The sequence below is a fragment of the Enhydra lutris genome, unplaced genomic scaffold, assembly GCF_002288905.1.
Source record: "Enhydra lutris kenyoni isolate GAN:26980312 unplaced genomic scaffold, ASM228890v2 scaffoldscaffold37, whole genome shotgun sequence".
Taxonomy (NCBI): domain Eukaryota; kingdom Metazoa; phylum Chordata; class Mammalia; order Carnivora; family Mustelidae; genus Enhydra; species Enhydra lutris.
Genome location: NW_019154121.1, coordinates 21,400,543 through 21,424,475, shown reverse-complemented (window position 1 = coordinate 21,424,475; position 23,933 = coordinate 21,400,543). Strand labels below are relative to the sequence as shown.

The 23,933-nt window shown below is 38.3% G+C and overlaps 1 protein-coding gene across 1 annotated transcript in view; it reads right to left on the bottom strand.

Annotated features, from left to right (window-relative positions):
• The window catches only part of LOC111154430 (asparaginyl-tRNA synthetase 2, mitochondrial), a 126,734-nt gene that overhangs the window by 12,011 nt on the left and 90,790 nt on the right, over window positions 1–23,933 (bottom strand). The window contains exons 8-11 of the mRNA XM_022514027.1: window positions 21,200–21,298; window positions 21,053–21,090; window positions 11,707–11,773; window positions 9,989–10,126 (exon numbers count right to left, since the gene is read on the bottom strand). Coding sequence (XP_022369735.1) covers window positions 9,989–10,126; window positions 11,707–11,773; window positions 21,053–21,090; window positions 21,200–21,298 — 342 coding nt within the window. The remainder of the gene's footprint in view (window positions 1–9,988; window positions 10,127–11,706; window positions 11,774–21,052; window positions 21,091–21,199; window positions 21,299–23,933) is intronic.

The window sequence follows — 23,933 nt, the reverse complement described above, 5'->3', positions numbered from 1 at the left end:
TATCTTTGATTACAAACTCCCTTTATTTTAATACTTGAGCTCCTTGGAGAATTCATTGTACAACCATACTGGTTTTAGACCTGTTTAATTTGTATTTATCTGGAATATTTGCAACTGCACAGTACCAGTTGTGGAACTGATAGCTTCTGAATCTTTTGAGTCATCTTCAAAAACTTTTTTTCCTTTTTTTTTTTGAGAGAGAGAGAGGGAGTCTTAAATAGGCTCCATGCCCAGCATGGAGCCCAACATGGGGATTGATCTTATGACCCTGAGACCATGACTTGAGCCAAAATCAAGAGTTGGACGCTCAACCGACTAAGCTACCCAGGTGCCCCTGAGTCACCTTCAAAACCTTATGTCACGGGGCGCCTGGGTGGCTCAGCGGGTTAAAGCCTCTGCCTTCAGCTCGGGTCATGATCCCAGGGTCCTGGGATCGAGCCCCACATCGGGCTCTCTGCTCAGCGGGGAGTCTGCCTCCCTCTCTCTCTCTCTGCCTGCCTCTCTGCCTACTTGTGATCTCTGTCTGTCAAATAAATAAATAACATTTAAAAAAAAAACCTTATGTCACAGTACGATATCTGTATTTTTTTTCTGGATTTCTTCTAAACCTGCTTCCTAATAACTAAGGCATCTAATTATTTCTACATTAGTTATTACAAAATTAATGTGGCAGTTGCTGTATTAGTCAGGATAGGTTAGATTATACTAAAACCTACCTAGTAATAAACAATCCCAGAAGCTTACAACAGGGCTTCTCAATCTCAGCATCAGTGACAATTCTGGCCAGATAATTTTATTGTGAGGGTCCGTCCTGTGCATCGTGGGTTATTTAGCAACATCCCTGGCCTCTACCCACCAGATGTCAGTTGCACTGCCCTAGTTGTGACAACCAAAAATGTCACCAGACATTGCTAAATGTTTCCTGCACTGGAGTTGGGGGGGACGGTGATGACATAAAGTAATACCTGATTGAAAGCCACTGCTTTACAATGAACTGGCTTTTTAAAAAACTTATGCTATGTGTCCATCCTGGCTTGAAGCTGATTAAAAAAAACAAAAACAAAAAAAACACTTTATGAGGTATTGCTGATCTAGCAGATGGGGAAAAAAAAAAGAGCATGGTCAACTATGTACTAAAAACATTTGTCCAGGAGTAATGTATGTAGGTCACATTTGCTCACAATTCTTTGGCCAATACACGTCAGTAAGCTCACGCTGATAGGGCGGAGAAGTATGGCAACTACTGATGTAGAGTAAAACTGTTTAGCTGGTTCCCTCCCCTCCCCCACCCAAACTGACATGGACTCCCACTTCACTCTCCCAACAAAATCCTCATTGTTAATTAGAATTAAGGTCAGAATAGTTCTATTTTCTTCCTCTGTACTCTGGGACAGGAGGTTATCAAGAAAAGGAAAAGAATTTACCAAACTAGAAAAGAACTTAGCAAAATAGCCTATTTTAGTTGAATGAAAATTTTAGAAAACATCCAGATAAAGTCCCTTATCACTCCTAATTTTGTGACATGTGGAAGGAATACATTCATCATCTATATCCTTTCTTTGTCCAGATGGCCTGAAAATTCACACTTTCAGGTGGGTGAATTTCATGTTTTCTTGACAAAGATAAAGTTGCTTTTCCTTTTAAAAGAAATGTATGTTTGTTTGTTTGTTTTGAAAGATTTTATTTATTTATTTGACAGAAAGCTAGAGAGGAGGAACATAAGCAGGGGAAGTGCAAAGAGGGAAAGCAGGCTTCCCTCCAAGCAGGGAGCCCGATGTGGGGCTCCATCCCAGACTGACCTGAGCAGAAGGCAGATGTTTAACCGACTGAGCCACTCAGGTAGGTGCCCAGGGAAATGTATCTCTTTTTTTTTTTTTTTTTTTAAATCAAGGACAGGTTTATCTCTTTGTGAAGAAAGGCCCACAAAGGCTTTGTTCTCTCTTCTTCCTCTCTTCTTCTTGTTAATCTTCTTCTCTTCTCTTTTTCTTTAGGTTTAGTTTCCTTTCAATCCTATCAGATTACACTTCCTGCTTTCCTTTCACAATGATATCCTCCAAACTCTCTAGAGATTCTGCACCCTTTCTGAGTAGCTGTAACACAGCCAAGTATTCCTCAACTATAAATAAAGACATTTACATTTGGTATACATAGAGCTGCACTTCCTTTGATAGGATATAAAAAATACCACATTCCCTTAAGATTACTAGCACAACTCCTTCAAATTTCCATACCTTTTAGTTATTGTTGAGATTCCCAAGAGGATTCTTCTATGTTGTGACTCCCTCTGGTAACTACTGAGCTAACTGCTACAGAAACTACCACTCTTTCCAGGGGTCTAGTGGAGGTAAAGGGTACATACAAATATAATATAAACCATGACATAAGGGTGCACAAAATGTACAACATGGACGGAATCACACAAATCTCTTAAGAACTAATGAGAAAAACTTGGCTGTGTGTTTCCCAAATCATGAGTGGTGAGCGGTTAGAGTGCAAACACTCTGGAAACAGGCTAAGTTACCTAGAACTAGCTGGTGATTACAATCTGCCCTATGGGCTGGCAGCCCTTATGGGAGTCTGCGGTTTGCTTCAAGAGCTGGGGCTGAGCAATCCTGCCCTTCACTAGGGAAAGTGAGAATTCACAGGCTGTACAATAAAATGTCCTCTTAATTCACGAATTTGACCAAATTTAAGCCCTTCTGTAGCTACAATCTCTTCTGTGTTCCTCTGCATCTTTGGAAGACTTTAAAGAAGTGTAAAGATTTTAGTTGTGCTGTCTTTTTTCTCTCCTACACAGATAACAATGAAGGCTACAAGTCAATGTACCACACTCTTTACTAACTTTCCTCATCTTAAAACTGATTCCCCTTCAGGCATATCTTCTAGGCCAGAATGCTGCTGGGCACATCTTCCTTTATTTTGTTCAAGTCACACAGCTGCAGCACCATGCTATCTAGAAATAGTTTGTGTTGGTATTCAAGCTGAATGAGCCCTGGTCTCTATTTATGACACTCCCTTTTGACTCTTACTCTTTGATTCCAATCAATGTACTGAAAATAAAATACAGACCTTGAATTAAACAACAAACAGGCTAGACAGGAATAAGGCCTTTAATGCATAACCTTTTCTATGCTAACTTCAGAGAGAGGGGGGGAAAAGTTTAATGTCCCTTCCTCTACCTCTCTTCTTACCTCAGTATTTTTAAGTATTAATAAAAAACACAAACTGAACACCTCCCTATTCAGTTTCTCCCAGGCTGCTGTCAACAACAGAGCAACATTACATATTATTATCAAGAGAAGAAGAATGTTCCACAAACCATAGGAAACATGTTTGTGGTTTCAGCCTCTATGAGCTTTTGCTCTCATTGCTGACACAGTATTTTGCCCCTAAAAACAACGAGGCACAGGTAGGAATGAGAACCTTCCAGATGTGACAGTGTGAAGATTCAAATAGGCTGCAGGTAGCAATGGCTAAAAATGGACTTTGGCTAGTAAATGTTTAAGTCTGGGAGCATTTCAGATGGACTGAAATGCATACTTTCAACTTTGACATAAATTCCCAGGAAAGTCATTTGCCTTAGATATGGGGAAAATTAGCCATTCCCTTCATTACTATTTTCTGTTGGTTTGATGCAGGTTGGTTAATTAGCACCAGCCAGGGAAATTCAATAGCTATCCCTTGGTTGAGTACTGTTTCTTTCAAGTTGACTTTATAGTGTGTACTTACTACATGCCCACTAATCTTTAAATTTTTATGATTTGCTACATAATATTGACACAGTTTAAACAATTAGAACATTATCTGGTGATCTTAGCATCTCATCAGGATCTGTTGGGCAGTCACTTTTGCCTAATCAAAATGGCTGGAATGAATGGATATTCTTCTCTGCAAAGCCATTTCCCATCTGAAAATCTGGCACCTGCCTTTGAGGGACTTACTTAGGAACTCAGACCCAGGGGCATACAGTATTTTGCATGCTTGCTTAGATTCATTTTATTTAGGCCCATGATCCCTCCCCTTCAAATTATCAAGTATGTTTGCTAACTTGTAAGTTATTCTTATATATCCAAATGGGGAAAAACTTAGGCTACTTGAAATTAGAGAATCTTAAAGCTGTTTAGTACTCTGGAGGTCATCTAATCCAACTCTCCGATTTTATAGAGGGAGAAACTGAGGCTCAGTGATTGGACAGACTTGACTAAGATTATATGGCTAACCAGTAAGAAAGATGGATTTCAAACCCGGTGCTGTTAACTCCTTAGTCCAGAGTACTCCTCATTCCAATACAGTACATACCTTCATTTTTTTTTTTTTTTTTTTGGAGGGGATGGGGATATGCAAAAAAAAAGGAAAAGGAACAGTGGCTATAAAAATACACCATTTTACTATTTATGACCTCCAGCCAAACGTTACAAGTATAGGTTAAACATTTCTCTACCCTTCTGATGCCCTAGGGAAGGCACCTATGAAATATATCTGTCTTATTTTTTAGATTGCATTGCACCCACTGTAGAAACTCTTGCAACCCTACCCACAATCTGTTATTACAGCCCTTCTGAAAAAAAGCCAAGAACTTAGTTATTTGGCCCAAAGTGTGCTCATTCACCACTGAAAAAAATAAAGTAGGGGTAGAAACAGGCACTCTATACAAGTGGGTTGAAAAGAAATCTAGGTTGTTAATGAATCAATGTTATAATCTATGTCTAATATATATAGTTTAAATAAATTATATACGTAAAAGGTATTTAAGGATTTATTTATTTAAGCAGGAGAGAGAGAGCATAAGCAGGGGGAGTGGCAGGCAGAGGGCGAGGGAGAAGCAGGCTCCCCGCTGAGCAGGGAGTCCAATCTGGGGCTCGATCCCAGGACCCTGGGATCATGACCTGAACTGAAGGCAGACGCTTAACCAACTGAGCCACCCAGGTGCCCCAATAAATTAAATTTTAATAATTTAGCTATGAGAAGCTATATATTATAGTACTGTATAAATTACATAAGTACTCTAAAGTATCATTATAATGCTTTCAACTTTCAAGCTGTGAGACCATATTACTAGAGAGTCTGTCACAATAAAGGCCTCCTGCTACTTCTAAAGGTAAAAAATGTTTGTGACTGCAGTCTATGGAAGAATTGCCTTTTAAATAATCTTGTGTAATAGCATGTTTGATGTTGCAACACACATATTTTAACGTTATCATGCTTTATCACAATAATGATTTTATCAAAATTTAGAAGGAAAGAAGGCTTTAAGCTTATTGACTACACATCACCCCAAACACTGTGCTATATATTTTTCACATATTGTCTAATTTAATCCTCACAACTGTGGACTAAGATTATCATCTTGTTTTTATGGATTGGGAAACTAAGACTCAAAGAAATTAGGTAGTTTATTTAAGATCACGTGGTCTATACCACACAGACCTGGGACTTGAACCCAAGAGTGTCTGATTCTAAAGCCACTGGACTTTCCTTTATACTATGTTACCATCATTCAAAAAATTTAGAATAAAAGCTGTTCTTTAGCTTCCTTGAAATTCCTTAGCAAATTGAGTCACTCACTAAATACTTGTCCATTGTGTGTCTACAAATGTGTTGGGTTCGATTCATCCATCTGTTCAATCCCCTATCACCAAATAGATATTAGGTGCCTGCTATGTTCCAGGCATTATGCTAGGATACCATGATGTGTGAAAAGGAGGTCCTCAAGTCCAGTGGCAAAGAGGAGAGTCATTAATTAAACAGTCATAAAAATAATGTAGCTTTTACGAAGATGGCGCCGAAAGCTAAGAAGGAAGCCCTTGCCCCTCCCAAAGCCGAAGCCAAAGCAAAGGCTTTGAAGGCCAAGAAAGCGGTGCTGAAAGGCGTCCACAGTCACAAAAAAAAGAAGATCCGCACATCACCTACGTTCCGACGACCCAAGACTGCGTCTCCGAAGGCAGCCCAAATACCCTCGAAAGAGCGCCCCCAGGAGAAACAAGCTTGATCACTATGCCATCATCAAGTTCCCCCTGACTACTGAGTCAGCCATGAAGAAAATAGAAGACAACAACACACTTGTGTTCATTGTGGATGTCAAGGCCAACAAGCATCAGATCAAACAGGCTGTGAAGAAGCTCTATGACATTGATGTAGCCAAGGTCAACACCTTAATCAGGCCTGATGGAGAGAAGAAGGCATACGTTCGGCTGGCCCCTGACTATGATGCTTTGGATGTTGCCAACAAAATTGGGATCATCTAAACTGAGTCCAGCTGGCTAAATCTAAATACAGTTTTTTCATGATAAAAAAAAAAAAAATGTAAAATTACAACTGTGTTAAGGATTACAATGGATCATGACTTAGTAGGTCTTGGTCTGAAATTTAACATGGTAACATTTTAGCGTCTAACAGGGTTCTCTGACTCAGCCTAGAGGGTCACAAAAGGTTTCTCTGGGGAAGTGATGACCGAGTAGAGATTTGGAGAAATAGTAAAATTACTTAGGTGAAGAAAATTGTTCTAAACTGAAGGAACACAATGTCCAAAGATACCGTGGTGAGAGAAAGCAGTGCATGTCTGAAGACCTGGAAGGGTGATATGAATGGAGCAGAGACAGCAAAGGGGAGCAGCATGGTGCATGAAGCAAGAGAGACAAGCAGCCAGATGACACTGGGGCCTAGAAGCCAGAGAAAGGATTCTGACTTGGATACTAAAAGCAATGGGAGGCCACTGAATGGTTTTGAAAGGGGAAATAACAGGAAGAGATCTACATTTTCTAAAAGCTTACACTGAAGTGGGGAGAACTGATTCAGAGGAGGTAAGAGCAGATGCAGGAGGACCAGTCAGGAGGCTACAGAAATAATCCAGCCAAGATATGATGGTATCTTAATCCAAGAAGGTAAAAGTGGAAACGAAGAGAGTAGATGGATTTGAGATTTATTTCAAAGCATAAAAACGACAACGTAATAACAGCTTGGATATAGGGAGTGAGGAATATGACTCTAGTATATGGCTTGTACAATTAGATGGACAGGAACATTTAAAGAACATCAATTTTGGTGGGGGAACTGGAGAAGAATAGAAATCATCGGTGGGTTCGGTTTTAGATTATGCTGAGATGCCTCTGAGATATATAAACAGCAATAAGAGCCCCGAGCAGAAGTAAGGAATAGAGATGTGACTGTCTGAGTTGTCTGAAAATAAACAGTAAGCTATGAATACACATATGAAATCCCCCGAGAGAGAAAAGACCTACGACAGAGCCTTGAGGAATCCTATCAACTACTGGAGTAGTAGAAGAGGATGGGCCTACCTAGGAGATTGAGAAAGAGCCACCCCAGAGAATGGAGGAGAACACGATGTCACGGGAGCCGGGGGAGGAGACAATTTTCAGAATAAGAAAGTCATTCATAGGGCTGAGTAATGCTGAGAGGGGAAGTAAACAAAGTCTGCTGGATTTAATAATGTGACAAATTATTACTGACCCTAGAAAGAGGGGCTTCAGTGGTACAACGACAGGGGTGGAAGTCACAGTAGAGGGAATGAGGAATGAGCAAAAGAAGACATGGTGGCTATAAAACACTCATTCCCATACTGAACAAGCTAAGGGGTTCATCTGAGAAAGCAAAACCTACAGAGTACAAAAAGTAGAAACAATGCTACCAGTATTACTGATTTTTTAAATGGTATAGGAACCCAGAAAAGGAAGACTCAGGGTGAGCTGGTAACTAAGAAAAGTCAACAGTGAGGCAAAGTTTTCAATTAAAACATTTTCAGTGAATTAATTTTTGAACTACTGTAGTTGACACAATGTTTTATTAATTTCAGGTGTACAACACAGTGACTCAGCAATTCTTTTTTTTTTTTTTTTTAAGATTTTTATTTATTTATTTGACAGAGAGAGATCACAAGTAGGCAGAGAGGCAGGCAGAGAGAGTGGGGGAAGAAGTCTCCTGGCTGTGCAGAGAGATGTGGGGCTCAATCCCAGGACCCTGGGATCATGACCTGAGCCGAAGGCAGAGGCTTAACCCACTGAGCCACACAGGCGCCCCTCTTTCTTTCTTTTTTTTTTTTAAGACTTTATTTGTCAGAGTGAGTGAGAGAGCACAAGTAGGCAGAGGGGCAGGCAGAGGGAAGGGAGAAGCAGAAACCCCGCTGAGCAGGGAGCCTAATTCGGGGCTGGATCCCAGGACCCTGGGATCATGACCTGAGCTGAAGGCCGTGCGTAACCAGGTGAGCCACCCAGGGGCCCCGTGACCCAATAATTCTATACATCACTCAAGGCTCACCACAATAAATATAGTTACCATCTGTCACCATACAACATTATGAGAATAGAAAGGAGAGCTTTAAGCAGAGTATTTACGAAGTGCAAAACTGAATGACTGAAAAGTGATGAATGTTGGGAAATTACATGCAAAGACTACATGGAGTGTGTGTGTGTGTGTGTGTGTGTGTGTGTGTGTGTGTGTCGTGGGGGTCGGGAGGTACAAATAGGATGGGGTGGAGTGATAAAAAAGCCAAGAGATACAGATGCAGTCCTGTTTGGTGATAGAGACTCAATACTGAATTATTTAGGATTGGAGAATCTATGCCCTAGTCTCCTTTTTTTGCTGCCAACCTATGGGCCAATTCCTTTCTCATAATCAATTATACCAGAGGGTTGGTAGGGAAAAGAGAAAATATGAATCATAAATCAACTGTGCTGCTCAATGGTTTTGGATGATACTGTGTGAAAGCGAAATCAATGTAACTTTATATTTATGGCTTGGAGGCGGAAGAGCACTGTCTTCAGAACCAAAGGGAGTCAGGTCGGATCACAAACTCGGTCATTCACTACCTACGAAGCTTGGCAAGTGCAATCTGTGTCCCTGAACCCTTGCTTCTCATCTGTAAAATGGGAGAAATAGTAAGTTTCTTGGAAAGGTTGTTCTGGGACTTAGAGATGAGATGGTAGTGTTTGCCTGATAGGAATCTACTGATTGATAGATAATACTGATTATTTACCCCTGGGCCCTGATCTACATTTTTCTACTGGTATTTACCTAGAGACAAGTGAAGAGCATCAGAGAGCAAAGTTTAGTTTTTTGGGTCTTTTGTGAGATAAACATAACATCTCACAGACTTTTACAATTAATGATATTAAGTATATAACTATTCAATAAGTATTTAAAGATTCAAATATATTCTTATTTTATATTACTGCTAATTTTGTTAGAGAGGGAAGAAGAGACAAAAGAAGAAAAAAAGGAAAAAGCCAACTAGAATAATAAAGCAATCAAAACTAAGGGTAAAAAAAGGAAAGAGTATGAGAGAGTAGAGAGCAGAAAGAGAGACAGAGACAAGACAGGCAGAAGAGAAGTGACAGGAGAATCTGCCTAGACCTCTCAGATCCCTCCATCCTCTCCCCTCCCAATTTCTGTGTGACAACCAAACCAAAAACTCTGAGCCTCCTGCTCTGAGGGCTAGCTCTTCCTCTGCCTGCTCACACCACTGCTCTCTTTTCTTGCCCCCCATCACCCCATCCCTCCGTCTCTTTACCAGTATTTCAGCTGACAGCAGACCTGGCACTATTAAACAGTTTTCTGGGCTACCTCCTCCCAATTATTTAAAATTAAAAAAAAAAAAGTTTTGTTGACACTCCTAATTAGAGTGTCAAAGGCAGTGACAAATATCATATGTAATTGAAATATCAATAAATATAACACAGAATGGTTCCCTAAAAAACAAAACTAAACAAAAAACCAAAGAAAACAAAACACATTTACATGTGCATCTGCTAAATGAAGAAGGACAGCATGTGACAGAAATAACAAGTATGCTTCAAGAACATTGGGATCTTCTTTGGGAACACTTTTTCAGAGGTACCTTGGAGAAATTTTAAGAGACGTCAAGTGTGACAGATATAATTCTTAAACATATGCCAAAGGATAAATGAAATTAAATCAAGGGAAAAACCCAGACTCTGAGACGACCAACCCCGATTTATTTAGTGCTTTTTCTTACTGTGTGCTGAGGCCCATCTTCATTATCCCTCATGTAGAAAGGCTTGAGTGCTAATGGATAATTAATGACAAAAACTGGTATGCTGCCACAGTGCTTCACCAGGTACTTCTCATGTTCGGTGTGTAGATCGACACCCCACTGTAATGAGAAAGAAGAAATTATCAAAGGAGAAGACAGAGCTGAGATACACAATGTGGTACCCGAAAATAACCTGTATCGGTTCCAAGGGTCTCCTCTGAGGATCAGTGATGTGTGGAGCCGTCTGCTGAGGCTACACAGATAACTCAGCCAGGGAGGTGTGTTACAAAAATAGCCAAAGGCCTTGGAAAGATGAAAGCCGAACCAAGTAGATAAATGCTGTGCTTTCTCTCCCCATCTTGAGGAGCAGCATTTAGCAGATGAACAGTATCTGCAGGAAAACAAAGTACCCTTCCCACAGTGTGTAAAAACTGACTTCAAAGTCATAGTTTTTATTAATATTGCCTAAAGCTTCTTCTATGGTTACTGTTCTGAGGTTGCAGGAAATTAAATGATGAAAGATAATATTCTTAATATTGAGTCTATCTCTGGCTAGATGGCTTCTTTCAGTGAATTTTTTTTAATAAAAGAGTCAATTCATATATCAGATGCTCTGATGAATATTTAATAATACTGTTCATCTACTTATTCAACAAATACTAATGTGCCTATTAAATGCCAGTACCATGCTAGGTACTGAGCACAGTGGTAAGAAAATCAGAATTCCTGACTTCATGAAGCTTCCAGGGTAGGAGATAAAAAACAAATAAAAAATTACATAAACAAAATAACTAATTATAACAAGCACAACTATTACACCTCATAAGAGGATCTGACTTAAGTGGGGATAGGACTGGTGTAGGGAACAGTTTGAAGACAAAGTTATTACAGTACATTCCTAACATTATATAATTCCTACTTGTCTGCCAATATGTTAATTATAGGAAAGAAGCCCTGGCATAGGAATGAGGAGACTTGCCTTTAATATTATACACATGTCCACTGATAAATCATGTGGCCTCTTTGGACACATTACCATTCTTTTCAAGGATTTTCATCAAAAACTCAGGAAACTTCTTTACAATTCTTTAACCATTACTATTAAAATCGATATTCTACTTCAAAATTATTATTTATTCTAAATATTTTAACAAGGTTAAGCAAACATCAAAAAAAGCCAATTTAAAGATGGGCAAATACTAAACAGTGTTAATAAGAAAAATAAGATTATTTATTTATTTATTTATTTTTAAACATTTTATTTTTTAATTCCAGAGTGAAAGAGAGAGAGAGAGAGAGTGAGCGAGCGAGCGTTGGGGGGAGGAGCAGAGGGAGAGGGACAAGCAGACTCTGTGCTGAGCACAGAGCCTGATGCTGGGCTCAATCTCAGGATGCTGAGATCATGACTTGAGCCAAAAACCAAGAGTCACATGCTTAACCGACTGTGCCACCTAGGTGCCCTAGAGAAATAAGATTATTTTAAAGGATTCTTTTTTTTTTTTTTTTTTTTTTTAAAGTAAGCTCTACGTCCAACTTGGGGCTTGAACTCACAACTCTGAGGCCAAGAGTTGCATGGTCTACTAAATGAGCCAGCTAGGTGCCCCAGGATTCTTAATGAAATGTGATAAGGACAAGAGGGGGTAAAATACAAATATAAATATGAATATAAATATGAATATAAATATAAATATAAATATTACCTCTGGGGTGAAGGTGAAGTTCTGAGATGCCTGCTTTAAGATCTCTATTGCTTCAGTGTAAGAAATGCTGGAAAAGAACAGGGTAAAAGCAGAGAAAGGTTAATACATTGTATATTGCTAATCAGTCCATCGGAAAAATTGTAAAAGGCCTATTCCCATACAGTCTTTGAGGTCACAAATCAGTACTAAATGATTATTGAGTAATCAGGAATGATTATAAATAAATCATCACTGAGTAATCAGGAATTAAGGCTGATCTAATCATACGAGAGTCTGAGCAGAATGAAGAGAAGTGGCCTTTCAGTAATCCCGTTTCTGATCTACCTGCAGTATATACAGAAGAACCAGTCACTTAGGCAAGGAAAGATTTTCTCTGAATTCATGTTATGTCAATGCCCTAATAAAAGGGGTGAAATATTGAGGCTGAAAGAGCAAACGTCTTTCCTTAAAGTCATCATTCATTCACTCAATACGCATTTATTGTGCACCTATTATGTGCTAGGCATTATTCTTGGCACTGGAGAGACAGTAAATAAAAACAAAGCCTTTATGGAGGTGATACTTGCGCGCTGAGTAATGGGAGTTGGTGGGGGGCAGAGATAAACAAGTAAACAGAAAGCATATAATGCTGGAAACCATTGGCGCTATAAGAAAAATAAAGCAAGCTAAGAAGACAGAGGGTGTTTAGGGGTGTTATTTTAGATAAGATGGTCAATAAAGAACTGAGTTGGGGACATCTGAAGTAAGAAAAATATCTGAGGGTAAGTATTCTAGGCAAAAGGAACAGTAAGTACAAAGGCCTGAAGTGAAGGAACAGTTTGGTTCATTCCAGGAACAAAATAGTCAATGTGCCTGTGGCATACTGAACAGGGGAAGAATGCTAGGTAAAGGTCAGATCTTATGGATTCTTTCAGGCCATGGCTGGGGCTTTGTAATATATGCTAAGCATGGTAAGACTGTTTAGGAAAAATATCATGGATTATCTCAGTAAGAAACTATCATGTCTAAAGCAAGCTAAGCCAAGCATTTGTTTTAATTAAACTGAATAGGTAATTACATGAACACAGTTAAGAAACAAACAACGTCTAAGAGTGTACATCTTCCATCCACCCTGTCCCACAGCCATGTAGCTCCTCTCCTCACATAAAATCACTGTCACTGGATTTTTGTGTATCCTTCCAGAGGGTTTTTTACATCTATAAGCAAGTAGTAATATACAATCTCCTTTGTTAAATAGATGGCAGCCATAGTATACATGCCATATACACTCTTTTCCATCTTTCTTGACTCAATAATATACCTTGTAGATCTTTCCATATCAGTATATAAAGAAAGAGCTTCTTCATTTTTTTGAACTATTACATAAAAGTCCATTTTGTGGCTGTATACTCATTAATTTACTCACTCATCTACTGATGGATATTTAAGCTGTTTCTAATATTTTGCTATTATAAACCATGACTACATACATCTGTCACAAATGATTCTTAAATATTGATTTTGTATATGGAAAAAATGGAATTGCTGGATCATTGTATTTATATTTATAGTTTTTAGGTATTTTGATATTGCCAAAGATACTGCTTCCCTTTTATAGTGTTATACCAATTTATGCCCACCTGTAGTATACGAAAATGTCAGTTTCCCTATGCCCTTTGCAACAGTACTTTGAACATTTTTTTTTAAGAATTTATTACAGCAAGAGAGAGCATGAGTTGGGGGGGTAGAGGGAGAAGCAGACTCCCTGCTGAGCAGGGAGCCCAACACAGGGCTTGATCCCAGAACCCTGGGAAGGGAGATACTTAACCAAATGAGTCACCCAGGTGTCCCGAAACAGTACTCTGCATGCTTAAAAACAAAAATCCACAGTAGAACATCCAAAAAACCCTGCCCTCAAAAATCCCCCAAAAACAAAACAAACAAAACCCCCAAACCTACAAACTTTCTGAAGGACTTTAAACTCAAAAAATAAGTTGCCCAACATAAACTTACTCTTCGAAGGAAAAATTAAATTCATACCTATAATAACCGTTTGGAAGGAGTTGTGTATATAGCACAAATGAAGCCTTCAAAGCTATGTTTTGAGCAATTTTTTTCCAAGATGAAAATCTTACTCAAATCTAAATCTACTATTAAGTAAATATTTCTAAGGCAAGAATGATAGTGGTGTTGGTGGTACTAGTCATTTTTAAAACGTTTTACAGAAGGGAAAAGGGAGGTTAGAGGGGACAGTAACGTGGCCAAAATTATTCATGTAAGTAAGTGGTAAACCTGATGTGACTTCAAAGCTGAAGCTTTTAACTACTGAGATAATGCCTATAACACTTGGAGTTTAATAGGCTCAATCAAAACAAAAACAATGGGCTTGGAGTTCTCCCTCTGCCTCTACCCCTAAATGGCTAGTACGTAAATCACTTCACCTTAATGAAAGCGTTTTATACCTTTCTGGAATATTCTATACAACCATTAAAAAAATTAAGTATTTGTACTCGTAAAATAAGGAGATTGGACTAGATTGTCTACAGTTCTTTAGATATTCCATCGTTCTATTCCATCACTTAGTGGATATGATCTACTCCTTATACTGAGAAATATAAGAGCAGTCAAAGAAGAGAAGGCACCGAGATTTTGTGCCATTGATATCTTACTGCTACATTATTTTAAAAAATGACTTTCTGTGTATTTCTTGTTATTCTGGATCTTCTGCCCTACTCCTCCCATACCTTAACCCGAGGCAGAGCTTCTCAGATCAAATTATAGCTCTGACACTGGATATCCTTAATGGCTTTTAACAACTCTCTTTCCTAATTTTTTGATATGTACAGAGAATAATATCTCTTCTCAGAAGCTATTTCTAAAGTACTTTGAGGATGGGAGGAGGAGATACAGGGATACTACATGATGCAGGATCAAACTTCCCTTATGTTTAAATTTTTGTTAGGGTTTAAGAAAACCATTCTCAATCTGTTGGGTTATAATTGCTAGGCTAAAATTACCATTCTTTGACTGAAATTCACAGATAAATGAAGAGCAAAAAACGGTAAGTACTCTATATTTTAAAAACCTTAATGCTATAAAGGAGACATAAAAAATAATTGAATTCTATTTCTGCTTGGTAAGGGCTAAATTCAATTATTGTACAAGTCCTTGAAATTATTTACTTTCATATAAAACAATTTTAAGTAGTCAAGAATACAATGGAATCTATTTATGCAAAGGAATATAAGTCACACAGTATCTTCTGTATGTGTGTGTGCATGTGTGTGCACAGGTATGCATGTGTGTACTTTTGGGGAATATCTCGATTCTAATTCATCAACTTTAGGTCTACTTTCACGTCCTCTTATGGCTGTTAAAATCTCTGGCTTCAAAGACAGGCAACTCCCCCTCCCCCACCAGGGGCCCTCCACCATCTACCATACCCTCCACCTTGAGAAACCTCAGTGTCATGCTATTTATGTGTTCCCCTCTGGTGCTCAGTTCCCTCTTCATCTGTAGGTCCTGGAACTTCTCTTACTTTCTAGTGAACTCAACAAAGTATTTAAAAGGATTTTTATAATTTTTAAAAAAGATTTTATTTATTTATTTGAGACAGACAGCGAGAGAGGGAACACAAGCAGAGGGAGTGGGAGAGGGCAAAGCAGGCCTCCGGCTGAGCAGGGAGCCTGATGTAGGGCTCCATCCTAGGGCCCTGGGATCAGGACCTGAGCCACCCGGGCGCCCCGGATTTTTATAATTTTTAACAAGCATTTTTAGATGTTTTATAGCAGGAGTGTTAAGTTACGTAGTCTGGCACATTGCTTAAGCAGTATGGCCAACTGATCCTTACAAATGATATGACAGACAAGTTATAACTTTATAGATGAGGAAACTCAAGTTCAGAAAGGTTAAAGATTCACTATTCATCAAGTTCACAGTTGTGATTAAATAATCTTTCATGCAAACAGTTAACTATTCATCTTTTTCTCTAGATCTTAAATTCCATAAAAGGACCAATCCATGCTTATATTATGGATCATCAATGAATAGCACAATGCCTAACTCATAGTAGAGAGTCAGTAAATATTTGCTGGAAAGTGCTAACATATTCATTAAGAGCGGATAAGAAGTATAGCCAGAATTAGAATCCAGATCCTCTGAGTCATAGCTCACTACACTTAGTGACCAAAGTAAACAGTGATAGGGGTTACCAGGAAACCTCAGGGAGAGGACCTAGCCTAAAGGAGAACACTCTCACTCTCATGGCTACTCAAATGTCATTTACTCATTCATTCAGTTATTCAATAAATATTTACTGAGCTCCTGTTAGAGGCACTAAGCACTGGGGGTGTAACAGTAAACAAAATAAACAAGTCTCTGACCACATGGAGGTGACAATACTAAACAAATCATCACAGGTATACATTTAAACCACAGCTACGGTTTACGATGTGGAATGGATGATGCTGCTGGCAATGACTGGTGTGGCACAGCCCATGAGGTCACTTCCCCACCTCAGTATTTTATAGACCTGGACTCCAAAGCACAAGTGATATGTGAGGGTCATAAGGACGGTGAAGAGCTACACCTACTCTAGCATTAATTCCAGTGCCCTTTCGAAGTGTAGTGAGTGGCCGAAAGCATGAGCTTTGAAATTAGGTTAAATGAGTTTGAATTCCCATTTCATCTTTTACTTGCTTAATCTCTTTGAATTGATTCTTCATCCACAGAAGAGCAGTAATAACTACTCACAGAGTTGTGAAGATACAAGGAACTTTTTTTTACATTTATGTACGTAAAGTTTATCACTTCTGGCACACAGCAAATATTCAATAAATGGTAGATATTTTTTTCCAATCTTAGATCTTATTCACTAGCTTCACTTAAGACATTCTCCCTGGTTTTCTGTCACCAGCACAGATTCCTTAGGATGCCCAAATTAATTCTTTCCTTCCCTGCTTACTTAGTACTTTTATCAATACGCAATGTCCAGAGCTCTTCTGTAAACTCCAGATCTGTACTGCCTACCCAACATCTACAACTGGATGTCTGAAAACCATCTCGATCTTAACATGATACATGATGATAATGATCCTGATACCACCCCCATTTCCCCCCAAACCCCTTGCTACTCTAATGGCTTTCCCAATTTCAGTTAATGGCAACTCCATTTTTACAGCTGTATAAGACAAAAGACTTGAAGTCACACTTGACTTCTCCCTCTTTCCCATTCTCCACAAATACTGTTTGTTCTATCTTGAAAATGTATCTAGAATAGAATAACTTCTCTGTATCTCTACTAACACCATCCTGGCCTATGATAGTTAATTTTATGTGTCAACTTGGCGGGGCTATGGTACCCAGACACTTGGTCAAACATTCAGGATGTTTCTGTGAAGGTATTTCTGGATGAGATTAACATTTAAATCAGTGAACTCTGAGTAAAGCACGTTACCCTCCATAATGTGAGTGGGCCATGTCCAATTAGTTGGAGGCCTTAAGAGGACAAAGACTGGCCAAGAAAGAGGGAATTCTGCCAGCCGAATGCCTTCAGACTCCAGCTGCTAACACTTCCCTGAGTCTCTAGCCTGCTGAACTACTCCATCAAATTTTGAACTCAACAAGCTTCTACATTGTGTGAGATGGTTCCTTAAAAATAAATCTTTCTCTTTATATACATCATGTTGGTTTTGTCTCTCTGTATGAATCTAATACACGGTCCAAACCATCATTTATTCTCACCCAGATGACTGTAATAATCTCCTGTTGGTTTTCTGCTCTCACTCTAAAGCCTGTTCTCAACTAGCAGCCAGAGCGATCCTGTTAAATCCAATTCAGCTCTTATCAGTCCTCTGTATAGAACCCTTCCATGGCTTCCCCACATCACTCAAGAGAAAACCAACTCTTCACAGTGACCTACAAGGCCCTACATGTTTTCCCACCTCTCACCTCCTTTCTTTATCTTCTATTATCCTTTTCCCTTACCCACCCCACTATTTGAATATACCAGGCATGCTCCAACCTAGAAGCCTTTGTACTTGCCATTCCCTCTGCTGAAAATATTCTTTTCCCACACATCCATATAGCTAGTTCTCTCACTTTCTTTAAATTTTTACTCAAAAATCATCCCAGTGAGATGGTCTCTGTTACGTTATCTAAAACTTATACCTCCTTACTCTTTTGTCTTCTCATCTTTCCCTTCTCTGGGTTTCTTCCCCCTTACTATAACTCATTCTCACAGACTATAGATTTCACTATTATTCTTATTTCTTGTTTCTTATTACTACCCCCAGAAATGTAAGCTCAATGAAGACAGGGACTTTTTGTCTGCTATTTTCACTGCTTTTAGACAGTTTGTTCAGATTCTAGAACAAGTTTGGCACATTGTGAATATTCAATAGACACTCTTTTCTTTTTCCAAGTTTTTATTTAAATTCTGGTTAGTTAACATACTCAATATACACTACAGTGAAAGAAAAAAAAAAACCTCAAAAGCCTTCAGTTGTACTTCACTGCCTTTCGATTCTCTATCAGGGGCCTCCTATTTCCTCTTTTTCTGATCTCACATCTGTTGCCTTGCTGTTCATTCAGGCTCGAGGACTCACCACTTTTAACTTGAAGTCTCAAGGTCTACACTGATACCTGAAACTCTCAGCTCAGTGAGGTCTGCCAACTTTTTCTTATTACCCTTCTCCAGGACAGGTCGAATTCTTTGTTCTCTTAGAACAAAAACTTCCTAAACCTAATGACAGTAAGTGGAGAATGACATCAAATTATGCTTAGAAACAATTTTCTATTCTTCTGAGTATCAAATTTACCTCCTATACATGAATATTAAGTCTTACATAAATTGTTTGTACTATTTATGAAAAGATTGTGTATTGTTTTTTTTCCATATTAAGTATGTTTTTGTTTTATTATAATGGAACAGACTATGTGATTAGTATGCTTAGTGAAATAAATAACCAGTCCAATATCAAGTACTACTTGTACAGGATTGTAGTGGAAATGAAAGAATAACATATGTTATACTTAAAACACAGATCTTTAGGTTTAAAAAAGTGGCTAAAAAACAGTTTAGAATATATAACCAGATATGAGCAATTGAAGGTAAATAAAAAGAAGACTGAAACAGAGAAAAACTGATGGGCTAACACTACATGTATGTATTTTAGAAGTTTGTTTTTTAGATGACACAAACAGATATTCCAAGCTTATGGACTGGAAAAAAATACTGTTAAAGTGTCCATACTACCCAAAGCAATCTACAGATTTAAAGTAATCCCTATTAAATAACCAACAGCATTTTCACAGAACTAGAACAAACTATCCTACAAAAGATCCCAAAGAACCAAAGCAATATTGAAATAGAGGAACAAAACTGGAGGTATCACAATCCTAGATTTCAGGATATACTACAAAGCTGTAGTAATCAAAATGTATAGTACTGATACAAAAAGAGATACATAGATCAATGGAATAGAACAGAGAGCCCAGAAATAAAAATACAATACTATTATCTTTGACCATACTATTAACCTTTGACAAAGCAGGAAAGAATATTTGCTGGGAAAAAGACAGTATCTTCAACAAATGGTACTGGGAAGACTAGACAGCTACATGCAAAAGAATGAAAATGGATCACATTCTTACACCACATACAAAAATAAATTCAAAGTGGATTAAGAACCTAAATGTGAGACCTAAAACCATGAAAATCCTAGAAGAGAAAACAGGCAGTAATTTCTCTCACCTCAGCCAGAGCTACACATTTTTAGACATGTCTTCTGAGGCAAGGGAAACAAAAATAAAACTATTGGGACAACACCAAAATAAAAAGCTTCAGCACAGCAAAGGAACCAATCAACAAAATTAAAAGACAATCTACTAAAAACAGGAGAAGATATTTGCAAATAACGTATCCAATAAAGGGTTAGTATCTATAATATACAAAGAACTGATACAACTCAATGCCCGAAAAACAAATAATCCAATTAAAAATGGGCAGAAGACACGAACAGACATTTTTCCAAATAAAACATCCAGATATCCAAAAGACACATGAAAATATGCTCAACATCACTAATTAGGGAAATGCAAATCAAAACTACAATGAGATACCATCTCACGCCTGTCAGAATGGCTAAAATCAAGTACATAAGAAATGACAAGTGTTGGTGAGGATGTGGAGAAGGAACCCTCATGCACTACTGGCAGGAATGCAAACTGGTGCAGCCACTGTGGAAAACAGTATAGAGATTCCTCAGAAACTTAAAAACAGAACTACCATGTGATCTAGTAATTCAACTACCTGGGTATTTCCCCCCCAAAATAAAAAAACACTCATTTGAAAAAATACACGCACCCCTATGTTTATTGCAGCATTGTTTACAATAGTCCAACTATGGAAGCAGTCCAAGTGTCCACTGATAGATGAATGGGTAAAGATGTGGTACATACACATGATGAAATATTACTCAGCCCTAAAAAAGAACAAAATCTTGCCATTTGCAATAACATGGATGAATCTAGGGAGCATAACCCTAAGTGAAGTAAGTCAGTCAGAGAAAGACAAATACCCCATGATTTCACTTATACACAGAATTTAAAAAATAAAGAAAAAAATAGACAAGCAAAAAAACCAAACCAAACCAAACCAAAACCAGACTCTTAACTAGAGATAACAGACAGATGGTTACCAGAGGGGAGATGAGTGGGGGAATGGGTGAAACAGGTGAAGGGGATTAAGAGTACACTTATTATGATAAGCACTGAATATAGCATATAGCATTGCTGAATCACTACACTGTACACCTCAAACTAATATAACGCCCTATGTTAATTATACTGAAGTTTTCAAAAAAGATTTTATTTATTTATTTGAGAGAGAGTGTGAATACACGAGCCAGTGTGAATGGAGAAGGGAGGGGGGGGGAAGGGGGGAAGGAGAGGGACAGGGAGAATCTGCACTGAGCCTGTAGCCCAAGGCAGGGCTTGATCTCGAAACCCTGAGATCATGATCTGAGCTGAAACCAAGAGTCGGAAGCTTAATTGACTGAACCACCCAGGTGCCCCAAAATAAAAGTCTTTTACTTGAGCCAAATTTTTATTACTAAAGTTAATATTAGTTTGAACTGCATTAATTCAGTTACTAATGACCGTGTTCATTTATCTTGCTAGATTTATTCATTTATTTATTCATGAAACATTGATTATCAACTATGAACCAGATATAAGAGCTACAAAAATATTTAAAACATGGGTCTTCCTTGTGATAAGCACATATATAAACAAAAAACTTTAATAGTGTGATAAATACTATGATAAAATATGAATAAAGTTCAGAGAAAGTATAATATCTACTTACATTAAAAAGTTGTTTTTTAGCATATGTTCTAATCTGTCCTTGGTAAGAAAAGAGAAAAAAAATTTGTTAAATGTAATTATATTTATTATATGTAATTAACATATTTAAAGAGTAGATGTATTAGACTTCATCCACAAAACTAATTACCTTTTGGCCAGGAGCTATGAACTTGTGACAGAGTTCAACATCTTCAGGACAGTTTGAGAGAACCATCATTGTTGCAGTCTTGAAGAGTCCCTCCATAACCTAAGAGAAATGACAGACAGTTAGTTGCCTGACAAGTGAGCCACTTTGTATGAAAAACCTATTTAGGGGTCCTGTAAGGACTGTTCTCCAGGTTTTAGCAGCTATAAATCCGTTAGGCCTCTTAATCCCTGAATATACTGCAGAACGTTATTTCAGTTTTCCAGACTGCTTACGGGAGGCAGTGCAATTTCTTCCCAGAGTGGGTTAAAAAAAGGAAAGAAAAATGTATGACTCTTCCGTTAATCATTCCAATACTAGAAATGGGTTGTCAAATGAACAGCCAAAACTGACTGCTGCCTCTCGAAAGTGCAATATACTCACCTGTAGAATCAGGGCAGTAACAGTACCTAGCTTCCAGGACTGCTGCGATAATTAAATGAGATAATCCATGTATAAGACTTTGAATATTTGGCTCAGAGAAGGATGCAACAAACATTAGTTGTTGTGAAGAATGAGACACTTTGAAAAGTGCTTCATTCAGTTACTGGTAAATGAAAGCTGACTTTAAAATTACAGGAGCAGTGATAGATCTACATCTAAATATGTATATTTTTGCTTTGCCAAAGCATACAGTGGTAATAACACAAGTCATGATAAACACAAATCAGTAAGTAAGAATACATTCCACCAGGGGTATCCATACACATCCCACAGAAAAAACTTGTTGTCAGAAGAAAAAAGGTGATTGGAATGGAAAATATTTCTAATCAAAACTAAAATGTCTGGTTTGAAGTCAGTGAGATCCTGTTAGGCTCTCCCAATGTTGTGCTCAGAAAGAGAGACACACTCGGTAAGTTCAGGCTGCCCCAGAGGCAGGATCTTCCCTCTTTCTCCTGCATCCCTGGTGCACCCTATCAGGGCTGGAGACATAGGGCAGGACACAAGCATCCACCACACTAACTCTGATCGGATACAGAAACATACTTATTACCAAGGAACAACCAGATACATTTATATATATGCATATACGTGTGTGTGTGTGTGTGTTTATATGTGTTCATATATTTATTTTTTATATATTTTGTATTTTTATATTTACATATATATTTTGTGTAAGAGTAAGGAGTAACTTGATGAAAGAAGAGCAAAAGGAGGCTAAAGATCTTTTACCCTGAGGCTATATTACCTTTCATCCAAGAGTAGGGAGATAAAGAAGTTACTAAGCAACTGAATGATTTATGAAGGGTCATATACCTCAATCACAAAAAAAGACTGACACATATGGGGAGCAAACAAAAACAGATTGGATACTAAGCCTGCACTGTTGAGGGGCACAACACACCTATCTGTAAGATGAAGACTGTGACCACTGGGGATGTTAAATTGGTGTCTTTCTTATGAGCAGTAAATTTCCATTTGAAGAAGAAAATCACTGGCTTTTCTAACCTTGACTTTCAGACTATGCTCTATAAATATATTTGAAGAAAACAGAAACTTAACTGAAGGGTTAGCATAACCTTCAGATGTTTTTAAAAATATATTACTTAATGGCACTAAAATAGTAACGTTTATACCTTATGAGCAGAAAAAAATCCTTTGTTACAGTATTCTGATTTAAAATTTTCATCAAGATAATAATTTCCAGGGGCGCCTGGGTGGCTCAGTGGATTAAGCCGCTGCCTTCAGCTCAGGTCATGATCTCAGGGTCCTGGGATCGAGCCCCGCGTCGGGCTCTCTGCTCGGTGGGGAGCCTGCTTCCTCCTCTCTCTCTGCCTGCCTCTCTGCCTGCTTGTGATCTCTCTGTCAAATAAATAAATAAAATATTAAAAAAAAAAGATAATAATTTCCAGAGAATGTAATTCATAAAAGGAGAAAATAAGGAAAAATAGAAGATTACTTTTGGAGGAGCATACTTTTTTCTGTCTTTAAGAAAAAGTTTATATTTCAATTAATTAAAAATTATTGAACAGTGTATGCTGAATAGCACTCAGTAGAATAGTAAAAAATAATTATTAGGTATAGAATATATAATTATAATGTTTAATAATACCTAACATAATTTATGTCTTTGGAACTTTTCTCTGGTATTTACGGGGGGAGGGCAGGAGAGACAGGGTCAAGGCAGAAAGAGGGAAGTAAAGGGTGTGATTCTGTGGCTTACAATACTCTCATTGCCTGAGTGAGAGAGTAATACCCAATTGGGTGGTGGGCTGGAACCAAAAGCCGTTTAAGGAACCTTATTGATGCCTTGTGAGGCTCAGATCCTGAATCCCTATATTTTAGAAAAGAATTACTTGACAGTGTTACTATTGTCATTTTTGACCAGGTAACTCTTTGTTGAGTGGGGGGGACCTGGGCATGTTAGCATGTCCAACAGCATCCCTAGCCTTTACCCACTGGATGCCAGTAGCAACCACTCTCCCCTCTCCTCCATCCACTTCCTAGTGACAACCAAAAACGTCCCCTGGGGGACACTGATCTACAACAATCAGTGGGAAACGTTAAAGTCGTATATAAATGGATACTGTATGTAGTCAAAACACCCCTTCAGGACCAAGAGCTTTATCCACTGGGAATATTAATTGCTGATGGTGCCTAGTTGAGTCCCTCTTCAGGAACACGCCAGGCCAGGAGTGCTATCTTACCCAAGAGTACGCCTCTTCCCAAGGCTAGCCCATGTTAGGTAACTGCTTGA